General features: G+C 37.6%; 1 protein-coding gene across 1 annotated transcript in view; it reads left to right on the top strand.

The window, feature by feature from the left end:
• The first annotated feature begins 3,303 nt into the window (after positions 1-3,303).
• The window catches only part of LOC116732595 (RING finger protein 150-like), a 16,336-nt gene continuing 2,928 nt past the window's right edge, over positions 3,304-16,711 (top strand). Inside the window, 4 exon segments of the mRNA XM_032582881.1 lie at positions 3,304-3,603; positions 3,605-3,764; positions 15,103-15,353; positions 16,043-16,197. Coding sequence (XP_032438772.1) covers positions 3,304-3,603; positions 3,605-3,764; positions 15,103-15,353; positions 16,043-16,197 — 866 coding nt within the window.

Here is a 16,711-nt window from a genome sequence, read left to right as displayed (position 1 = left end):
TGTTTAGTTTTTATCAAGTACATTTTAGACTGAGAATCCATTTTGTTTTTGGTTGTTTTGTTTATTTTGTTTATCAGCTCCAGTGTTAAATATTCTTTTGAAAATAAAGTGTATCTATCTTTGGCAGGAAATCGCATGCATTATTACGTCATTTCCATTAAATCAGTGTAAAAAGGTCTTCAAACAATATTATCGTTTATCGCAATAATTTTTTGAGACAATTAATCGTTCAGCAAAATTTGCTATCGTGACAGGCCTATACTTGTGTTAAATAAAATATCCAGAAATTTCACTGAAATAGAGAGTATTAATAGTTCACAATAATACTCAAGTATTGTTGTTGGATACTACAGTTTCCAACAACATGTATATTTATATTTGCTGAAAATCTTAGAAAAAATGTTGCTCCTCTGCCGTCTCCCAGCGCTAACTAGAAACAACCAATCAGAGCCAGGCGCTGCTCCTACGCTCCACTGCCAGCTGGTGTGACCCAGAGTAAAACCTGCCCTTATGCATTCCTGTACTGCTCTGAATGCATTACTATTGGTTATACTCACAGTCAGTCACATAATGCATTCAGCCAGTCACTGTGTCTGGAGTGGTAATACAGACTTACTCCAGTTTCCCCAGTCAGTTGTGAGAGGGAGGGAAGCTGTGATGGTTGGTGCTTCTTCCCCCTCCATCTCACCAAACTGATACACAAATCACTATTCACCTCTAATCTGTTGAGTAGAAATGGTGCTTTAACATTTTCATAGAAATTACTCATCTTCTCCAGAGTTTCTTTTATTGGACCTGTGTCAGAACTGGACCTCCCTGTTTCCTCTGTTGTTCTTAGCAGCAACAAGTGGACGATCCAAGTATGACACTCTGGACTGGACTTAGAGAAGTTGTTGTAACTAAACAAGGACAGCACAAATAAACTATTATATTTAAATTTTTGAACATTTTCATGTATTCTCCACTTTCTATTGAGTTTGTATAAACTTTTCACTGGGATGTCCAACTCATGAGGCATTCTGAGATACTTGGTTCTCTTCTGATCTCCTTTCCCTGTTCTCCATGTCTACCTTTCACAGCATGGCTACATTCCAGCTGCCACTACACTTCTCTGCACGAGTCAGCATCCAAGTCCACCGTTTTAGACCATCTCCTTCAATACAGACGGACAAAACATGGTAGCTGCACTGAGGTTGAAGCAGACAAATGTATTGTGAGTTTCTTTGTGAATGTGTGTTTCCTTGATTACTCACTTCACATAGTTCAAACACCATCACACCTGCTGGAATGCAGAAGGAAAACTTCCTTATGCATAAGGAATTCATAAGGAAAACTTCCTTATGAATTCCAGCACAAAGACGTTTTCTAATTGAACAGGTTCAGCAGAAACAAAACCCAAGAACACCTCCAGTGTTTGAACAGCGCATTCCTCAGACAGTCTGTTTCTCACAAACTTGTATCTTCTCAGCGTTTCCAACACTGAGTCTAAAATCAGAAGGTTTACGTAGATCATTGGCTTTCATTCCTAATTTTCAGAATCCACTGTCTTTCATGCTTTAGATATTTCTCTGCACCAGCACACCTGCATCAAATGAATGCATTAACCACTAAACATGCAATTAAGTCTAGCAGTCATTAATTTACTTACAGCAGGTTTGTGGGGGCAGGAAAATGCCTAAAACTTGCTGGACTGTGGCTCCTGAGGAATAGTTCTGGACAGAACATCAGTACATAGAAAAATAAATAGTTTGCTAAAATGAAGGTAAAGTTGTTTCATCAGTGACTGTAACCATTAAAAATCATGTTTTTTTTAAAACAACTTACAGGTTTCCCCCCCCCCATCTCTTTACATTAGATTGAGTTTCTCATAGTTCAAAGGAATACATAGAACTTTTACAGAAAGTACCTAAAAATATACAAGCACAGACACAAACATGAGGAGGAAAGCCAACAAAAATATTCAAAATAAAAACAGCGCAGTGTGTAAGAGTCTTTAAATGGAGCTCCTTGGTCTGCAGGAGTCCTCAGGAGAAACTGTCCTTTACAGCATCAGAAAATATGTAAATTATAACTTCTGATGCTCCTCCTCCTACAGGAGCGGTGCAGTGATTTGGAAACATGAATTAACCATGTTAACATCACAAGAAACACTATGTATGAATATAATTCATTGATGTGTACAATACAATATAGTTTCAGTCTATTTAATACACAACAATCAACTAATCTGGTGGCTGAAAATGAAAACTTGTCATAGTTTGTCAAACCTTTTTAAATGTCTTACAAATATGTGCTTGTATTATTTAATTCCCAATAATACAGAAGTGCTAACACAATAATTTTGTGTTAGGCACAAAAATACTACTATTATTATTATTATTATTGTTGTTGTTGTTGTTGTTTTTATTGTTGCTGTTGTTAATGGATAACATATACTTATGAATGTATTTGAATTTCTTTGATAAGAGTGCATGCTAATCAAGATGAGTACAATAAACAGGCATGTAATTTATGCCAGATATTTACACGTGGAGAAGTTTTATATCAATGGTCATTTTTATTTTATTATATAAAAATAACGATTATTTGTACAAAAGATAATGATTTGTAATTTTCCTTATTACTGCTAGGTGGCAGCATTATCGTAATTTAAGCTACAAAAAGTGAAAGGGTTTATAGGCCGTCAAAGTAAAATACAGATTTCCGTGTTTTCTCTTAACAATACATGAAATCGTTGAAAAAAAACTCTGTAATTTTAAATATATTTATTTTAAGAAAGCATTATTTCAGCATAGATGTTCAAGTCTTACTCGGCAAATTTGAGTTTGTGTTCGAAATACAAAGAGGCTTTTGTTTTTAAAAGTAACTTCCGGAAGTTCGTCGCCTCGCTTCCTGTAGCTTCACAGTGGCCCAGTCAAAACAATGCAGTGTAGCAGCTGCGAGTAACGTCAGCTTTAAAGAGCAAAAATCTAATTTCTCCACGGTCTCGGTGCTCCGTGTCCGCCCCGCTTGCTGTATCGCCCCGGCGGGTGTCGGTCGGATCGTGCCCGGGGTTTATTTCACTCCGAGCCGCCATTGTTCGGGATTTAACCGTTTTTGTTTGGCTGGAAATGGAATCCGCTAACGGCTGGCTGACAGCAGCAGAGGGGAGGGGCTGAACGGCGAAGCAAACCCGGAGTTTGCGTCGATAAACTCGGTGAAATAAACTCTCGGTAGGCCGGTGGGTGACATGGTGGAGTAGTAGTGCTCGTCGGCGCTGAAGCTCTCGGTGTCCTCCGACCTCTCTCCCCGGGGAGGACCGCCATGGCGCCGGGCTCTCTGGTGGCGGCCTGCCGCAGTCTGGCCCTCTCTACGTGGCTGCTCTCCTTCTGCTTCGTCCACCTGCTGTGTCTGGACTTCACTGTGGCCGAGCGGGAGGAGTGGTACACCGCCTTCGTCAACATCACCTACATGGACCCGGCCACCTCCGAGGTGCGCACCGAGAAGACGGAGTGCGGCCGCTACGGGGAGCACTCCCCGAAGCGGGACGCCAAGGGGGTGGTGGTGCTGCCCGCCTCCCCTCTGGACCGGCAGGCCTGTGAACCCCACACCCGGTTCGTGGTGCCCCTCGCAGGCCGCGGCCGGCTGGATAGCGCTGATAGCCCATGGGAACTGCACTACCAGGGACAAAATCCGCCATGCTGCCGCCCACAACGCCTCGGCGGTGGTCATTTTCAACGTGGGCTCCACCAACCCCAACGACACCATCACCATGCGCCATCAAGGTACGAAACAGAAGCTGGGTTCATTGGGAATCCACTTTATTTCTCTCCATCCAACTCAAACTAACAGGGTGTTTATGACGGCGAAATAGGGCAATTGTAGATAAAAAAGAGGAATACATTTCTGCCAAAACCCCCTCAGAAATCTGGATTATATGCTCAGAAATTTTCTAGAAGAAGGAGACATTTCCAAGTTTGAAAAGTCGAAAAATTTGCTATTTAAAAAAATCTCAATTTTTCTGGAAAAAAAACGTTGAAATTTCAGTTTGAAAAAGTAACAAAAAATGCTAGTAAAAAATTCATAAATCTTCACATTAACCTCAGAAACTTTCGAGAAAAAACAAGGAGACTTTGCTGGAGAAAATTCAAAAAGATTATAGAAAAACAAATAAACTTGAGTTTATAAAGCCAAAAGTTTGCCAAAGAAAACTCACATTTTAAAATTACTATCAGAAGTTTTTGAGAAAAAACAGAAGGCATCAGTTTCAAAAGTTTCAAAGTAGGAAGATAAAAATAAACCTTTTTTGGAGCAAGAGGAAATATTTTCTGCTGTTCTGCAGATTAAAAAGTTTCTCTTTGATATCTGGACTTCAGAGGAACATAAATTCAGCACAAGTTTGTTTCAGTCTGATCTGAGCTTTTTAAACAATGTAGCTTCTGGGGAGGCCTGAAAACTATAACAGATTTTAATGGCTTTATATATTATCCCTGAAGTTATTGCAATAAATAATAATGTTATTTATGCACTGATATAAAAATGAGGACCAATGGGCGTGCCGTGGCGGCGTAGTGGTTAGCACGACCCGTGTTTGGAGGCCTTGAGTCCTCGACGCGGCCGTCGCGGGTTCGACTCCCGGACCCGACGATATTTGCCGCATGTCTTCCCCACTCTCCTTCCCCGTTTCCTGTCAGCCTACTGTCATATAAGGGGCACTAGAGCCCACAAAAGACCCCCTGGAGGGGTAAAAAATTAAAAAAAAAAGAGGACCGATATCGATATCTGATTTTAATACTGCTACTGTGGCCGATACCTGATATTTACCAATCAGGTATCTCTTTATTGTTTTGCTGTGCAGAAACAAATGGCAACAAGATGAAAACAAATATTGGTTGTTAATATCGACCTGGTTTTATTCACCAATATGTTAAAAAAAGGCTAATATCAGCCTTTACCGATGTTAGTGCTGATGCATCATATCAATAAATGTTATTTTGAGACCATTTTCAAAACATTCTCAAAGATCAATAAACTTTAAATTCTCATGAGTATTTAACTGGAACTGGAAGACACGTTTAATATCCAAAATAAATAAACAAAACAGACACAACCAATAGAGTGAATTATGAATTTGCTGTAAACAAAATGATCCTAGTTGAGACCAAAGCACCAGACTGAAGACTTTTATCGTCCAGTTTTTGGTAGAGTAAATCATGCAAATGGAAATCACTGAGCTCATTTTAATTTATCATTTGATTAATTGATGTATTGTAATAAACTTCAGACAGATTTGAGCCGAGCCTGTGGAGCAGCAGGATATTAACTCCTCCGATGTTTCGGCCTCTTCTGATTAGATTACATGCGGAGCAGCTTGACGTGTTGTTGTCAGTCACGATGCGGCGCTGCGTTACGTAACGGCAGCAGCGAACCAACAGCTGTCTGTCCGACAGCTGGACTCGCCTTCAGCTCCTCCTGCAGGCCTCCACTCTGACTGCTCAGTCCAGGAAGTAAATGGAAAATACTCTCCATTTGTTGACTTTAAATCTAGTTTCTCATGACGTTTTTAGTTTCTTGGAATCCGTGTTTGGAAACTCGGTGAATGTTCCAGTCAAAACATCTGCAGGTCGTTTAGACACTGTTGAGTCTTCAGGTTGCCGTGTTTATCCACCAATCGTTTGGTCTGGTTTTCATTAAAATCTTCATTACACGGCTTCTTCTGTCTTTTTTCAGATGGATTTCTTTGGTATTTGTTCAAATCACTACGCTGTCAAATCACAAGTGGTTAACCTGCTCCTGATGATTTTACATATTTTTATTGGAGTTTTGATTTAATTAAGAGACAAAAATCTGCAAACATAAGGGATAACCTTGAAATATACGTCCAATAAATAAAGTTACTTCAGGTCTGGAGTCATATTTTGAATATTTTAATTAAGAGATGCTCAGTCTTTACGTTTGCAGGAATCTATATTCTCAGAATGATGAAAACAGGAAAACACAGAGAAGAGACAGATTAATTTGGATTTAATTTAGCCCACATACGAGCAGAGTTAAAAATATAAAATGTTTATGTTTTAATATCAGAAAATGTCTTGAATTTGATCAGTTTTAGATTTTATAGTCTTAAAAACATTCTTTCACTGACTCTAAAACTTTTTTTAAATGTGTACGCCTATTGTTTTCTACACTGACTTTTAAAAAAATCTAATTAATTTTGTTTCACCATCTGGTTTTTGTTATCATTTGGTCATTCTTGTGTAATTTCAGCTGAGGTAATAAGTTATTTTGTTTGTAGCAGAACGTTCCTTTAAACCCAGGAAGGAAAAATGTTGTGAAACTGGTTTGTCAGCATTCCTGATGCATTTCTCCCTACCAGCTCCTTTATGAGAATATATTTAGTTTAATGGGAAACATGGATGTCAACAGTTGGCTAAAACCTGTTGTCAGTACCAGCTATAATGTCTACAGGGTAGGTTGCTAGACAACAAGTGCAAAAGTTGCTGACTCACATGCCAGAGTTAAAAATAAGTGAGATGAATTGATGTTATATTTAGCACAGTAAGTAAAATAGAGCCACCAATTAATGCATTTTTTAAAGTGTGCCGGATTAGAGGCTAAATGAGGATTTGTGTATAGCAGCAGACTGCAGGCTAGCTAGTTAACAACTACAGAAATCATTGAATAGCATAGTTATTCATTGACTATGCTTTATATGCATAGTTTTTCTTTATAAGATCAAAAGAAACTAGAAGTGTTAATATTCTGCACCATAAGCAGACATACTTCTACTAAATTCAACGAAACATTTCTCCATTTTCTGCTTTTGCAGAACGGGCGACTGTGGCTCTATGGTAGAGTAGTCGTTTTGCGATCAGAAGGTTGTAGGTTCGATTCCAGCTTCCTCCTGCCACATGTCGATGTGCCTCTGGGCAAGGCACTTAACCCCAAATTGCCTACCGATCTGCGTATCGGTGTATAAATGTGTGTGTGTTTGTGAGTGCAACTGGGTGGATGTGACTCTAGTGTAAAGCGCTTTGAGTGGTCAAAATGACTGGAAAAGCGCTATATAAGTTCAGTCCATTTATCATTTTGGTTTCCACTACTGTGTTTAAAGTTCAGTGTTTTTATAACGAGATACAGTTTTAGCATGGTAAAATAAAACAAACAAAATCATTTCCACTTGCATGATTTATTGTTTTTTCTTCTCATTCTTTAAAAAACTGAATGATAAAAGTCTTCAGTCTGGTGTTCTGGTCTCAACTGGCCCTTATTTTGAGGGATAATTTTATGTACATAAACTTCATAATGCATTTTATTTGTTGTTTCTGTTGTTTTGTTTATTTATTTTGGGTATTTAACATTTCAGTGTTAAATGTTCATTATAATTTAAAGTTCATTGGTCTTTGAGAACGCGTTCTTGCATTATTATGCCAACATATGTTTAGATTTGATGAGAAAATTCACAACTTACTCAAATTTGACCACAATGGAAAAAATGATGAATCATTATTTGCCCCTTTTTATTTGTTTTGTTAGATAAAATCAGTCATTTTCCCCTCAGAGTTGGAAAAGCTAATTAAATTTAGGCACGAGTTTCTTTGAGTCACGTCCAGTCGGTAAAATCCAGTGATTACATTTATAGCAGCAAACTGTTGCCTGTTGCATATTATGGCTCTGCCTCCCACTCAGTGACACAAATACACTTATTTTAACCTGATTTATTTTGAGTAAATGTTTTCAGTTTCCCAAAAGCACAAAATGCTGCTTAATTCAGATATTCCTGGCTTCTGGATTTAAATCTCGACGAACGTGATTCTTTTTTAGTGGTGAATCTTTGACCTCCAGGTCAGAGTGGGTGGGCGAGTGGATTCCCCGTCTGGTCAGGCCTGCTGGCTGTTAATCCACCTGAAAGCAGACAGTGTGGAATCAGCTGCTTCATCACTTTATCTCTCAGATCAGAGCTGCTCATCGCGTCACACGAAGCTCAAACTGGGACATCAGATCCAGAAACGTCTGTGATAAATTAGTTCAGGTTTGATTTCTGTTTGGGGATTTTCTGGACCGCTTGACTCTGTTTAGAAAAAAACAACAACATTCTTACAAAGTCTAACATTTTGAAAAGAAAAATCAACATTTAAAACTTGAAGAAATTGTAAAAATGCCCATACTTCCATCAAAGTCTTTTTAATAAGTAATTTTAATAAGTAATTTTTTAATTAATTCCAGAAAAGCCTTGGATGTAGAAACGTCTTTCTACACGATGATGATGTCAGAAAATAGCTGCGTTTCCATTACAAGCGCTCGCAAGTTTGTCAATATTCCCACCAGTTTTCAGCAGTTTTTATTCAACATTTCCAGAAAAACAACAAATTTAAACTTCTGTTAGAAGTACTGATTTGTACTAAAACCAAAGTAAACTTTTTATCTTTTTAAAAAAATATTTAAAGAGAAACAAATTCTGATTCAGTAACAAAAAGTTTCAGAGGGTTTCATAATAATTCAGAGACAAGTTCTGCGCTTTTTATGTTTCATCTTCTGTGTTGTAAAGTAATATCAAATAAAACTAGAAAAATGCATTTCTGTAAAAATGCAGTGTGAATGTTGGAAGCTAACTTCTTCATTTTACAGGAATTTGTTGAAGTATTTGAGAAAATAGAGAAAAGTGAAATTGTGTTGAAAAAAACCACATTTTCGTAATCGCGGGTTTTCCAATCTAATGTAAATGCATCTGTTCAGGCGATAAGTCATAAACATTCCACACCGTGTTCCTCCGACTACTTCCTGTTTTCTTCTTCGTGGTTTTTGCCAGTAGTAACATCCGCTTGTTGATCATGTGATGTGAAAAAAATTTTTCTACTGCAGTTTTGCAAAAAAACCATCTCACCCTAGTACTAAAACTTTTAATACAAAAACAAGAGTTTTTACAAAATTGGTGTTTCCATCAAGCAAATTTATTTTCAGTATTTAAAATTTTTACATTTTAAATACATGATCAAATACATGATCAATAAAAACGCAGCTATTGAGCCAATCCGTCTTCTCTAGGGGTTAAGTTTGCTACCGGTGATATTTGGTTCTTAAACTACAAATCCCACAACAAGTACAGACAAGAACTGGCCCAGTTTGCAGCCATGTTTGAAACCCGTCTGCAGTGAAGTGTTCAGAGTAACAGGTGTCACATCTGATTTCTACTAATCTCAAAGTGCAGGATGGTCTGTTGACGCCTTTACTGACCAGGTTTACTTAGATTTCTGCAGATCAAGGGAACATTAATCAAATTTTACGTCTGAGTTTCTGGGCTGACAATAATTTACCCGACTTCTTTTATCTAGTGATTTCAGCAGATAAAATAAGATTTTCAAATTTTTTTTTCCAACAGCTGTAAACAAACTAATGAAGTTTGGGATTCTGGAATGTTTTTGCAACTGTTGGAAATTGATTCGGTTCTATTCCTAAAGCATCTGCAGCCTAAATGGTTTGGTTTTTAAACCGACAGTACGATGCTGAGCAGGAAGTGTGGCCTTATTTACTGGAGTCAGATAAAATCTCTTGGTGGTAAACATCACAGATTAAAACAGTACTGAGCTGCATTCATGAAGATGATCTAAAACAGACATTTTCAGGGTTCCTGCAGGTTCCAAATCAAATTTAAGACTTCTTAAGACCTTTGTGAATAAATTTAATATCTTGTCCCTTGTTTTCACTCACATGTGTCCGTGACTGTAGGGGAGGAAACTAATGGGGAAACGCAGACCGATAGATAAAGATTAGAGACCACACTTTAACCTACGCTGCAACAGTTTGTTGCACTTCAACCTTCCAAAATGTGAATTAGCAACTTGAACTTTTTCCCTCCTTTCAAATACCTCAACAAATTTCTGTAAAAAAACAAAAAAAGTTACCTTCTTGACATTCACTGCATTTCTTTCTAGTTTTATCTGATGTTACTTTACAAAAGAGAAGATGAAACAGAAAACATGCAGAACTTGTTTGAAACGTGAAACGTCTGTTACTGAATCAAAACTTGTTTTTCTTTATTTTTGAAAAAGATGAAAATGCAAATCAGCACTTCTAAAATAGAGCCTAATTTAAGTTGTTTTTTCTGAAAATGTTGAGTAAAAACTCAGCTGAACAACTTGTGATTGGATTTTTTGGGCGACAACATGACCGGTTTTAAATTAGTTTGGCGATTATATAACTTCTGTGAAGGACCTCACGGTTACACAGGAGCGATATTGATCCCAGGGGAATATTTTTAGGTCAACACCAATCAATGTTTTTGTTATTTTGCTCAGTCGATACGAGTTCAACGTTGGCCTCCAGGGATTTGATCCAACTTGTGCTCTTCCAGTCTCCACTGAGAGCAAATACAGTCTCTGCTGAGCAAACAATCAGGAGCTGCATCTCGTCTTTCTCGGTATTTACTTTTCCTGTAAATACTGGAGTCATAGGTGAGACTCAGAGATGGTAACATAAACCTCATAAAACACCACCAAACTATCACATCAAACAGGACACGACAGTTAAACACCGGCTCTCTGTTCGATATTTAGTCAGTTTGAAGTCAAATTAAAAGGAAAATATGTTTAAACAATGACATTTTGCTGCTTGTTTAAAGACTAATTTGGGTAAGAAAACAAATCAACCAATGAAAATTGTTGCGTGCGGTCTCCAGGCAGAGTTTGTCGTATAGTCTTCGGATTTTAAAATTGTAGCCATTTTGTTTTTTCACTTTTTATAGGATATTTGTGGCATTTGTCTTAATTGAATTTGGCCAAACACTTTAGAAAGTTTAGTGGTTTCCTTCCTTGTCATTGAGCGTGATATTTATGTTGACGTTCTGACTTTTTCTGTGAACCTACATCCTTCACGTGGAACAATAAAAAAACTGAAGTGATTGTTCTTTATTACCCTTTTCCAAACTTTGGTCCGTTTAAAGCAGACTAAAGGTGGCAGGTGTGACCTTTAATAACACAACTGTTGCTGGAGTCCTCACCTTCCTAAAATACTGCCATAAAAATGGCTGCTAGAAAAAAGTGTTAAGAGGTCTGACAATTAAATCTTTAATAAGTAGTTATATCAAGTCCACAGTGAAGAACACAACCATGTACAATGATTTGTCACAAAATCCTCATGAATATATAACAATATATGATCTTAAAGTGTGTATTGTAGGCATGTGGAGAAGTCGATAAAAGAAAAACGGCCCCAGCAGTCAGCCCTGGGGTTCTCCTTAACTTTAAGGTGAAAGAATCTGAAATTGTTCTCACACAATTTACTGTAATACAAATAAAGTTATCTCTCCATACTTACTTCTCGTGTCACATGACACATCTGAGAACTTTATAACTTACAGCCATTTTGATAGGTATCCATAACTACCTATTATTACAGTTGCTATGACAACTATTAACTGTGTTATGACACATTCTCTGTCTCATATGGATGGATCCTCCCTGCAGTGATTTTATGTATTTTTTTTGCACATTCATCAAGAGTCCTCATGTTTTCTCCTTGTTGGTCTGGAAGACAAGCTCATCTACGCTTTGTGCTGCGTTTGCCTACCAAGATGGCCGTTCAGTGGCGTGGATCACTTCAGACTTGTGGGAACTATGTATACTTTAAATAGTTAAATATTCTAATAAAGTGTCAACTCATAACAATCAGAGGTGGGAAGAGTACCCAAAGATTGTACTCGAGTAAGAGTAGCTTTACTTCAACACCTTTTTATTCATGTAAAAGTAAAAAGTATCCGTCCACCTTTAACTTTCCTGATCCTACCTTGTTTTTAAAATGTCCTCCATCTCACTTGGTTTGAATTATTCCTAAAAATGTCAAAACCCCAGAGAGAATTCCTTCAGTTTGCCTGTTTCTGATTAAAGTTTTCCCTCCTAGTCTCTGCCCTCATGTTGCCTGTGTGCTGCACACTTGTTAGGACTTGGTGCATTTTTCTGGTCCAGCTCACATAGACCTGTTCTTACGTGTCTATCGCTAAACTTCTGCAGACTCTGTTTGTCTGTGGAAGCCAGTGTCGCTCCGGGATATTTTCCGCCTCTCTTTGGTGTTACATCAGGATGTACGGAGTCAGGCTCCAGTCACAAGCTAAACCTCAGATTTAAATCTGAAACAGCTGAGATGTGGTCGACAGATTGAATTTTCTCCTCAGACATTTGGGACTGAAAGGTTTTAAAGTCTGATTTCGAGCGAGCAGCTGCAGAATATCGAGCTTATGTTTAGTCTCAGAATCATTGCCACCCTGACCTTTGTGCCAAAATGATTTGTCTGCAATTGTATTTTAAAACTTCCTCTTTTACTTTAACTTCCTGTCTTGCTATTTATCACCTTCTTTATTAAAGTATCACTTTGTAGAGTCCAACTCCTTGAGGGTCACATGATAAAATGAGTTAAATAGGCCTTAAAAAACTCCAGGAATGCATGAAGACGTTCAACACTGACCTCAGTGATTTGCTCTAAAATGACAGGAGTTTGGCTGTAATTACAGCATCTAAAATGGTTAAATCATTCTTTCTCAGGTATTGACACAGTTTCAGTTTCTTGATAAATCAGTTTATTCCTGTGGAAAATGTTGGATCCATTCAAGCCTGTTGCTCCTGGTCATTTGCAGACTTTGGTCTGCACATCATGGAGATCAGGTCAGAGTTCAGCCCATTGTTACATCTTTCTGCAAGCCTGGAAGTTTCTAAATTAAAACTGGAACAACAGGAGACAGAATGAGAAGTAATTCAACAAGGAAGTCCCCCCCCGCTCACAAAAAACAGCGTAATAATAATAACATGGTTAGCGGATATTATTTACCTATGTTATTTTTTTTATGTCAAACCGGTATTCCATATATATATTATACATTAAAATGGTGTTCCGTACCTGTATTTTTTTGTTAAACTGGTGTTCCTTATTTAATTTTTGTGTTAAATGGTGTTCCGTATCTGTATTTTTTGTTAAACTGGTGTTCCTTATCTATATTTTTGTGTTAAATGGTGTTCCTTATCTGTATTTTTTTTTAAACTGGTGTTCCTTATCTATATTTTTGTGTTAAATGGTGTTCCGTACCTCTATTTTTGTTAAACTGGTGTTCCTTATCTATATTTTTGTGTTAAACTGGTGTTCCTTATCTATATTTTGTTAAACTGGTGTTCCTTATCTATATTTTTTTGTTAAACTGGTGTTCCTTATCTATATTTTTGTGTTAAACTGGTGTTCCTTATCTATATTTTTGTGTTAAACTGGTGTTCCTTATCTATATTTTTGTGTTAAACTGGTGTTCCTTATCTATATTTTTGTTAAACTGGTGTTCCTTATCTATATTTTTGCATGAAACTAGTTTCTGTGCCTGTATTTCTGTGTTAAGCTGGTTTTCCGTATGTGGAGCAGCGCTGCCTGCGGCAGTCTGACGGGACTCGCTGTAAAACCTGCTGCAGGATTACAGAAATCCTGTGAATCGTCCTCAGAGAGGCTTACATAATCTCGTGTTGAGGCTGAATCCTGAAGCCGATCGGTCCGCTGGAGTGAAACCAGGCCACTCAGAGCGTCGCCCACCATGTTGGCTCATAAAGTGTATTTTTAGAGCGGTGGTCGCCATGGCGATGTGGGGATGTGTCAGGCTCAAGCTGCTATTGGATCAGTAAGCGAGGTGATGAATGTAATCTGTGTCCGATTGATTCAGAGGTGAAGAGGAGAAACGGTGGAAACGTTTCCCAGAGCTTAATGTGCTCGTCAAAATATTCCAGTAACGAAACTATAAACCTGAGATAAAACCGTTTACACTGTAAAACACACTGAGAGTTCATGGAAATGAATCAGTTTATAATATGAGCAACAAACAACTCAGTATGAATCTGTTTAGTAGAAACTGGGGTAAAGATTTTAAAATTAAATTCAAAACACCCGCTGATCTCAAACAGATATTAAAGTTTAGACTTTTGTTGTTGATTTTACTTATTTATTAGGAATATTTCCACTTTAAAATGTGAATATCTTGAAGTTTCAGCGCCTGAAGAAACGTCTTTTCTGATCGGTTTCTGCAGCCTGACGTCCAGATTTGGCCGGACTGGTGTTGCTGGGTGTCGGCTAGAAAACGTTAACATTTAACAATCACAAGCTGCTGATACAAAAACATTTATGTGTAGCTGATTAGTCAGATTAGTTTATGTTCACAAACATACAAGTGAGATTACAGCTGCTGAGACTAAATGAAGCTAAACTCGGTTTGCTCTTCAGAATCAGTTTATTTAGTTTATTATTACGAACTGAAGCCTTTCTTGGAGTTTGATGGTTTATATGAACGGCTCATCGCTGAGTTTAAAGGCTCTGGATTCAGTTCACTGTGAAGTTTAAGATGCATTAAAGGCTTAAAAGTTCATCTTTATTGAACTCTGTTCTGCTTTCATAATCAATCATTTTATCCTCCAACAAAGAGCTGGTAGTTATTACCCACAATTTGAGCCCAACCTGAGTTGGGTAAAAAAAAACTTAAAATATTTCTGTTCCTCACTCATCAGAATCTGAATAAACTTTTTTTTATTTGAGTTTAATCTGTTAACTGGCAGCACTAAAAAAAACACCTAAAAAATAAAATCAGCCGCTGTTGAACTCTTTGGATTACAAGGAAAAGCTTGGTCTCTTTAGAAAGATATTTTTATTTTTCATAGTTGCAGCCAAACATGTTTTATCTGTAATTAATATGTTATTATGTTTTATCACAAAAAAAGTCTTTTTTTTTCTTTATTTTTATGAAACTAGACATGAAGTGTTAAAGGTACAGACTGGAAAATAAAATAAAACAGTAACGTGAAGCCTTTACCATTTATGTTTCAAGCTATTAAAATAAATATAAGAAAAAATGGAAGTAAAGGACAATTTAGTTCCTTTTTTAAAGTAAGAAAACATTTTATTGCTTAAAATGCAAAACAATTCAAACATCACCTTAGTCTCAAGTTTTTAAAAAAAGTGTTTTTAAGATATTAATAAATATTTTTATATTATACTTCACTTTTGGTCTCCAATTTAAATTGTGAAAAAGTTTTTATAACATTTCTAATCTAATCTTCCACGACCTTTCAAAATAAAACCAACAGGAAGTGACCGAGCGTTTCCTTCTCTCAGGTACGGGCGAGGTGGTCGTCATCATGATCCCGGAGCCGAAGGGTCGGGAGGTCGTGTCGCTGCTGGAGCGCAACATCACGGTTACCATGACGATCACCATCGGCACCAGGAACCTGCAGAAGTACGTGAGCAGGACGTCGGTGGTGTTCGTCTCCATCTCCTTCATCGTGCTGATGATCATCTCCCTCGCCTGGCTCGTCTTCTACTACATCCAGAGGTTCAGATACGCCAACGCGCGCGACCGGAACCAGGTAACGGGTTTATAATTAACCACAGCCAACAAAACAACCAGAACCGAACTTCAGAAAATGTCTTTAACTCAAATACATAAAAACTGTCAATAATGGGGAAAAACTATAACAAACTGGAACCATCTGGTGCGTTTATGAAATTAAAATATACTGAAATCAGAGATATAAAGACATTAGTTTTGTGTTTATGAATCTATCGCCTTTGCAAACTTTTGTGAAATAAATTTTTTTGAGTTATTTTTCTCACGCAAGCAATTTACGTAAACTATCGGTAAATTTGGCTCTTCCTCACAAAATGGCGACAGCAAACGTTGAGATAAAGCAAAAGGCAGACATTTTATTATTATTACCCAAACAAAGTAAACATAATCATAATTCAATACTTGGGTTAACTTTTAGATTCAAACTTCAAAAAGAGTAAGAAAACTAAAACTAAACAAACTAAATATTTAACTAATAAAAACAAACACCCTCCAAGAACTAACTAAAACTGAAACAAAAAAGTCACAATGAAATAAAACTAAACTATAATGAAAAACCCTGGTTTGCACAGAACCAGAAAACGGGTCAACAGAACCTCAGAGTTCCCACAACACGGCCAACCAAGTGTTAAATAAACAGTTTCATCCTCTAACGATGGGAAACAGTTAATCCTCGACGTCGTTCTCTCTCCCGTTTCCCGTCTGCAGCGTCGTCTTGGCGACGCGGCGAAGAAGGCCATCAGCAAACTTCAGGTTCGCACCATCAGGAAGGGCGACCAGGAGACGGAGGCCGACTTCGACAACTGCGCCGTCTGCATCGAAGGCTACAGGCCCAACGATGTGGTCCGCATCCTGCCCTGCAGGTAGAAACTCAAACTTCCTTCCTTCAAATAAGAAATGCAGGAAAAGACTTTTAACTGAATAAAGTCTGAGTATTAAGATCCTCTACAAGGAGCTGCGTTGGTTGTTTGAAGCTTCAGGATGGATCAAGTTGGTCAGAAGTGAAGATGTTTTCAACCCAGAGGATGTTTTTAAAACCTCATGTGACAAAAAAACTCAAAGGGGACGTATTTAGCAAAATTCACGTTTTTATGCTTCCATTTGGGTCTCAACTGTCTTAAAAACAGCTTATTAAGCGCTTAAAAAAAAACACCCAGCTGGGTTTTGGTACAAGTTCATATTTTTTGGTGGCTGGAAAATGAGCAGTTTCAAATGTTACAAATCAGCAGGTACTGCACCGTTACCTAGCATGTATTTATTTATTTATTTCGGTCATCTTTAGAGTTTCAATACAAGTTAAAAATAAAAAACACACAGTACTGACAAAAAAACAACTGCAAGAAAACAGTAAAAACAAGAGTTTTATCATCATCCGGA

Source organism: Xiphophorus hellerii, chromosome 14 (genome assembly GCF_003331165.1).
Source record: "Xiphophorus hellerii strain 12219 chromosome 14, Xiphophorus_hellerii-4.1, whole genome shotgun sequence".
Classification (NCBI taxonomy): Eukaryota; Metazoa; Chordata; class Actinopteri; order Cyprinodontiformes; family Poeciliidae; genus Xiphophorus; species Xiphophorus hellerii.
The sequence above is the reverse complement of the archived record's forward strand: the minus strand, read 5'-3'. Positions and strand labels throughout refer to the sequence as shown.